The 7,500-nt window shown below is 35.7% G+C and overlaps 1 protein-coding gene across 1 annotated transcript in view; it reads left to right on the top strand.

The window, feature by feature from the left end:
* Positions 1 to 2,688, top strand: part of LOC137970749 (hemicentin-2-like) — a 34,218-nt gene extending 31,530 nt beyond the window's left edge. Inside the window, exon 5 of the mRNA XM_068817306.1 lies at positions 24 to 2,688. Within this exon, the coding sequence (XP_068673407.1) occupies positions 24 to 358 (335 nt within the window). The 3' untranslated portion in view covers positions 359 to 2,688. The remainder of the gene's footprint in view (positions 1 to 23) is intronic.
* The last annotated feature ends 4,812 nt before the right edge of the window (positions 2,689 to 7,500 follow it).

The following is a 7,500-nucleotide window of genomic DNA, read 5'->3' as shown; positions in this document are numbered from 1 at the left end:
AGTTTGGTAATCTTTCCTTTAAGGTTCTTGTGCTTATGCTTCATCCAGTAAATCGTTTATCTACTCACTGTATAACATCAATGGCTACGCTCCTGTTAAGCTGCAAGTCAAGTCAGGAGGGCAGAGTCACGCTATATACAGATGTTCCAGTTACGGACCACTCTTTGGTGGCGGATTCGACATCAGCATATCAAACAACGCTGCCAGCAACCGATATTCGTACACAAATTGTGGCTACTCTTACCCCCTTCCCCCAGGGTATTCTTCATCTGGTTATTCCTGTAGATTTTATGCAGGAGGAGGAAGCCACAAGTTTACTCCCACTGATGTCGAGGTATTCTACGAAACAACCACTTAGAACGAGACGGAAAGATTGTCATCGCTCTTCTATTTTTTGTTTAATCAGATCACCATATTTAGAGTGTTATGGTTTAATGCAAATGTTGACACCCGTCCCGTATGTGTTTTAATATTACAGTAATTACCGACTTAAATAACAAGTCATATCGATTTGATTTGTATTCACGATAACCACAACAAATAGTAACAGCAATGTATGCATGCAAAAGGTATGCAAGGGGAAAAAAAAAAAAAAAGAAAAAATAAGCTAAGGGTGCGTTCGATTGATGACCTTATTCCGGAATAGGAATACACGGAACAGAAGTTAGAAAATATTCGATTTTACGTATTTCGTATTTAAATAGTCACAGTCACCTGGTAAAAGGCTATTTTAAACATATCCTTATTATCCTTGTTGCTTCAAAACGCTTAACATACCGTTTTAAACTATCACTCCAAGTATACTTATTCCGAAATAGGGTCGATCAAACGCGCCCTAACATATTTGGTACATAGTGATGGCTTGCTAAGAGAGATCCTGTTTTGCGGTTACTTAGACTGGCTATCAAACTTTGGCCTAGTATGAGAGGTGCTGTAAAATAAGACTAGCATTTGTGAAGTCCACTTTATTGAGTCTTTACTCAGAATTTCATTCATTGGTCGGGAGGAGATTCATCTCTTCACCCACAGCAAACATATTCCTCTAATTTCTTATTCAAATAGTTTTTTAACGGTTTATCATGCGTCCGATTAATACAGTTCAATTCTTTTCAGTTCAAAGATTGTCTGTAAAAAGATTAATGTAAAGCAGATTTTTCAGGCCATCAAAGGAAAAGACTCAAAGATTTTACTTCCTTGGCTAGGCATTAAAAGTGAAAAAAATCTCAGGAAGAAAATGGCAAAGTACATTAATTAGATCAAGACATTTGCCTTAAAAAATTTTCAAATCTATGCCTTTCGCCGAGTAGGTGTAGGTGTATATCAACTTTTGAAATTGTATTTTTGCTGAGAAAAATACTTCGCCGAAGTTTCTGCAAGCATTTAAAAGAGGGTGTTAGTTACGGTTTAGTTTATTGTATTATTATTATTATTGTTATTATTATTATTATTATTATTATTATTATTATTATTATTATTATTATTATTATATTTATTTTTTTTTTTTTTACGGTCTAGTTTTGTTTTCACCAGATTGTTTGCTTTGGCGCCTGAATAAAATTTCAACTCAATTTGGTCAACAAACGCTTTCTATTTTAAGGGAACGTGGTCAAGTTTGCGAATGTCAAATATTAATTATTTTTGCGAATTAAGAGGGAGTTGAAACACGACAGAAGACCGAATCAACGTCCAAAACAAAACTGAATTTTATTTCTAATATGCTGTACAGCTAATTAAACGATTTCAAGATTAATTGCCCTTTTACAATACTAGTATTGGGAGTAGTATTAGTAGTAGTCAGTAAATATCCTTGGAAAACAAATAAAACGTAAACTTATTACGACAGCTATTGATATTGTTATATTTTATCTATATTGAGAAGACTGATCAACACTACCGGAAAACACCACACCTCGATCCCTTCCCCCACTAAGAAAAAAAGTTCTTCGCCAAAATTTAGTGAACTCAAAACACACCGCAAGTAACTGTGGTTATGGCTTAAAAATGCTGATCAATAAGATCCATTTCAGTGGCTCTGGGCCTTCTCACGACCTGGCCTACAGCGGCTTTCCGTTTCCGAAGGAACTCTCCCCCTAACAGTACTGATTTATTACCAGGTTAATAACTTTAGATCGCTTTATTTGTCCGCTATATCCCGACACATTCACAGAACACTCACCTACCCACCTTAACGACACAGAACATTTAGGCAAAACCTTTACTACAGGAAAGTTAGAAAGATTTCACTCCTTGCACTAACAACAATTCTCAAAGTTACATTAAAAAAAAAAAAGAAAAAAAAAAGAACAGAATTGTGTGTATCTGATATCTTAAACAATATGCCCTTTGCAGCTTCTGATATGATACAAAAACCACCATACTGGAACGCAAATAGACTATTTCGACGATACGGCAGCCATTTTCATTTCTATTGTTTAAAAGGATATTATGGGATACTCAGGGGAGCAAATGAATATGTATTTTGCCTCCTGAGTATCCCATAATATATTTTATATTAATAGAAATCAAAATGGCAACTGTATATTCGAAATAGTCTATATGCTGAAAGAGAACGGGAAAGTTGGAGCTTAAGGTGGCTCCATATGGTTATTTGCTGATCATTTGACGCGCGCTAGTATCCACTATCCACGGGAATTTTCGCTTTGCTCTTAATCGCATCTCTCTCAAGTCTATCGAAATAGACTTGTAACAGACAGAACTACTCTTTTCAACCATCATTGTTAAATTAACGGGATTTTACCTGGAATTATAACTCTCTAAAGACAGGTTGTTTACAGTGTTTATTTTGCTTTTATTTTGATTTTCTTCCATTTCCTTCGGTTAAAGTTTCCTTAACTTTGCCACTACATGGCATTTGTCCATAGGATCTTCTGAAGACCAAAAAAATAGGGGTTACAAAGGTAGTTTCGTCGCTTTTAACGAATTTGTGATTTTAAGCTCCACTTTAAAAAATGTCTTACAAAATATCTTGATAGGCAGACGGAAGGCGTAAACAGTAATTACAGGTCTGCAAAATTTGAAGAAATCTCACCGAAGAAAACTACAAATATTTTACATGAAAGTTTCGCATTTTTTCCATCGCACAACGTACGTCACAGAATTGGAATTTGCCAAGATCGCCATTTGAGCATGCGTGAAATTCCCAACCACATGCACACACGCGCGTACCTCTGCTTGAGATCTAATGTTTACCTGAGCGAAGAAATCGATGAAATTTGGTCGCGAGTTCAAGCTCAAGCTCTTGGCAAAAAGGAACAAAGTTTGGAGGAGTATCTTCTTCACTTGGTCAACAAATATGGGAATCCCCCTTTGAGCTTGTTAGCTGTCAAAGCTATCACACGTTCATCGCCGAGCTGTTTTTAGCTAGCCGGGGTAAGTGGGGTGGATTGCTAGCATTTCAGACTAAATAATTTAAAATGGTAATTGAACTGAGTGGAGTGCAATTTTGGTCTGAAATCATGCGTGTGATTTTAAAATCGAACACAGCACACTTTATTACACCCTTTTAGAAATCATACTATCATTATTTATAGCTAAAATTAGGATTACAGTTAGTACCAACATTTTATTGTCAGTTGGGAACAAAAGTTGCAAAATTTGCCATACAATGGTTTTTTCTTTGTCTTTCATTTTCATTGTTTTAGTGTTCCTTTCTCATTGGCTGGGGAAATGGTTCGATTTAGAGCAAAAAATAGCGCGATGTGCGAATAAATTGCACTGCTGAGAGCCAATATGATTTAAAGGATCAGCAGTGATTTCTAAATGGAGGTAATAAATATTATAACACAATCATGATCATAATCATAATCATAAACAATGAGGATATTTTTTAAAAAACAAGATTGGTAATCTTTCCTTTTAGGTTCTTGCGATTGGGCTTCATCCAGTAAATCGTTTATCTACTCACTGTATAACATCAATGGCTACGCTCCTGTGAAGTTGCAGGTCAAGTCAAGAGAACAGGGATACGCTATATACAGATGTTCCGGTTACGGACCAACCTTTGGTGGCGGACACGACATCCACATATCAAACAACGCTGCCAGCAGCCGACATTCGCACACACATTGTGGCATTTCTTACCCCCGTCCCCCAGGGTATTCTTCATCTGGTTCTTCCTGTAGATTTTATGCAGGAAGCTACACGTTTACTCCCACTGAAGTCGAGGTATTCTACGAAACAACCACTTAGAAGAAAACGGAAAGATTGTCATCACTATTCTATTTTTTGTTTAATCAGGTCACCATATTTAGAGTTTTATGGTTTAATGAAAATGTTGACACCCGTCCCTTACGTGTTTTAATATTACAGTAATTATCGACTTAAATAACAAGTCATATCGATTTGATTTGTATTCACGATAACCACAACAAATAATAACAACAATTTATGCATGAAAAAGTTATCCAAGGAAAAAAACAAGCTAAGGGTGCGTTCGATTGACCTTATTCCGGAATAGCAATACACGGAACAGAAGTTAGAAATTATTATCACCTGGTAAAAGGCTATTTTAAACATATCTTTATTATCCCTGTTGCTCCAAAACAATAAACATACCGTTTTAGACTATCACTCCAAGTATACTTATTCCGAAATAGGGTCGATCAAACGCGCCTTAACAATATTAATTTGTTAAATAATGATGGCTTGCTAAGAGAGACCCTGTTTTGCGGCTACTTAGACTAGCTATCAAGCTTTGGCCTAGTATGAGAGGTGCTGTGAAATAAGACTAGCATTTGTGAAGTCCACTTTATTGAGTCTTTACTCAGAATTTCATTCATTAGTCGGGAGAACATTCATCTCTTCACCCACAGCAAACATATTCCTCTAATTTCTTATTGAAATAGTTTTTTTTTACGGTTTATCATGCGTCTGATTAATACAGTTCAATTCTTTTCAGTGCAAAAATTGTCTGCAAAGAGATTAATTAATGTAAAGCAGAATTCTTAGGCCATCAAAGGAAAAGACCCAAAGATTTTACTCCCTTGGCTAGGCATTAAAAGTGAAAAAAATCTCAGGAAGAAAATGGCAAAGTACATAAATTAGATGAAGGATTTGCCTTATGATTTGTTAAGATTTCAGTTCATCGCAGTTATAAACGTTATCAAAGCAGCATCGAGATTAATTTAGGCGGCAAAGCCTAGCAAAATTCAAGCCCAAATGTTAACGAGAGTTAACTCACGATCTCCACGATATGGAGACAGCTCTTTACGACTGGTGCCATCCAGTCAACCGCAAGTCGAAGGAAAAGTTTGATAATAAATATACCAGCCAGTCCAAGCTTGTTCTTAACGATTGGCTTCAATTCTGAGTCTTGACATCAGTAACATACATGTAAGTGGTACATTAACATTACACTCATCTACCCAGCCATAGTACATTCCGAGGTAAGTACAGACATACTTAACTTGGATGTACTCGCTCAACTAACGATACAGAACATTCAAGCCACTGGACGAAAAAATGGATTTACGAGGGTAACCAAAGTACAGCAAAAGTGCAGCAAATACCACATTTGCAGAAATTTGCTCAAATTTGCTGAAGAGCAAGGATTGATATTGCACTAGGTTTGCCACCCATAGCAACGGTGGTAAATGCCACATTTGTTTAAGATTTGCTCCTGTGTGGTAACGTGTGCGTGCAAATTTGGGGGTTATTTACATACTGATCAAATGCGGATGAAAATGTGTTTCTTTGAACTGTCTTTACACATGACGCAAATTTGCTGTTTCACACAGCTTTTGCTCCTGTCGTAAAGACGTGTAAACTCATTATTTTGAGCAAGTTAAAGCAGGGTTGGAAATGTGAGCGAAATGTTAAAGTTGAACAGTGTTTGCTTGTGGTAGTAAAGGTGATCAAAATCTTATTTTATTGATCATGTTTGCACATATTGGAAATTGCAGGCAAATGTTTATCATTAATTAATTAGATGAAGCATTTGCCTTAACAATTTTCCGAATCTATTATATGCCTTTCGCCGAGTAGGTGTAGGTGTATATGAACTTTTGAAATCGTATTTTTGCTGAGAAAAATACTTCGCCGAAGTTTCTGCAAGCATTTAAAAGAAGGTGTTACGGTTTAGTTTATTTTATTATTATTATTATTATTATTATTATTATTATTATTATTATTATTATTATTATTATTATTATTATTATTATTATTATTATTATTATTATTATAGGGAGGCGTGGTGGCCTCATGGTTAGAGTGCTCTACTCCGGATCGAGTGGTCCGGGTTCTGGTCCTGGCTGGGGACATTGTGTTGTGTTCTTGGGCAAGACACTTTACTCTCACGGTGTCTCTCTCCACCCAGGTGTATAAATGGGTACCGGCGAAATGCTGGGGTAACCCTGCGATGGACTAGCATCCCATCCAGAGGGCACTAGAAATACTTCTAGTCGCTTCATGCTACGGAAACCGGAGATAAGCGCCGGCTTGATGGGCCTTCTGGCTCGTAAGCAGAGACTTTGCCTTTATTATTATTATTATCATCATCATCATCATCATCATCATCATTATTTATTTATTATTATTATTATTATTATTATTATTATTAATGCAATAATCACTTTATTTCTGTGATAAAAATGTTTACAGAAATTAAAATATCTCCAAAAGGTGAGAACTATAAATTTACAAGCAATATAGATATTTCTCTGTTTTAAAACTTTTTTAAAACTTCTAAAAAATAAAACGTAGAAAAGTTATTTAACATTAGATCTGGAAATATACTGCAAAGGTTGGTCAAGACAACGTGAATATAGGCGTTCAATTTCCACATCAATGTCTTTAACATTATTGGTTCTCCTCCTATTTGATCTGGAGCCTCTGAGGCAGAGTATTATTATTATTATTATTATTTTTTTTTTTTAATTTATATTTTTTTTTTAGTTTTTTTAGTTTTAGTTTTTAACAAGATTGCTTGCTTTGGCGCCTGAATAAAATTTGGTCAACACAAGCTTTCTATTTTAAGGGAACGTGGTCAAGATAACGAATGTCAAATATTAATTACATTTGCGAATTAAGAGGGGGTTGAAATACACCAAAAATTTGATTTCTAATATGCTGTACAGCTAATTAAACGATTTCAATATTAATTGTCCTTTTACAATACTACTATTGGGAGTAGTATTGGTAGTAGTCAGTAATTGTCCTTGGAAAACAAATAAAACGTAAACTTATTACGACAGCCATTGACATTGCTATATTTTATCTATATTGAGAAGACTGATCAACACTAACGGAAAACGCCACACCTCGATCCCTTTCCCCACCAAGAAAAAGAGTTCTTATTCAAAATTTAGTGCACTCAAAACACATCGCAAGTAACTGACGTTATGGCTTAAAAATGTTGATCAATAAGATCTATTTCAGCGGCTCTGAGCCATTTCACAACCTGACCTACAGCAGCTTTCCGAAAGTTCACCGAAGTCAGCTCTCATTAAGTGATGACATAGTGGCGAAGGAACTCTCCCCTTA

The sequence above is a fragment of the Montipora foliosa genome, chromosome 9, assembly GCF_036669935.1.
Source record: "Montipora foliosa isolate CH-2021 chromosome 9, ASM3666993v2, whole genome shotgun sequence".
NCBI lineage: Eukaryota > Metazoa > Cnidaria > Anthozoa > Scleractinia > Acroporidae > Montipora > Montipora foliosa.
Note: the sequence above shows the minus strand (reverse complement) of the source record. Positions and strands in the feature narration are given on the sequence as shown.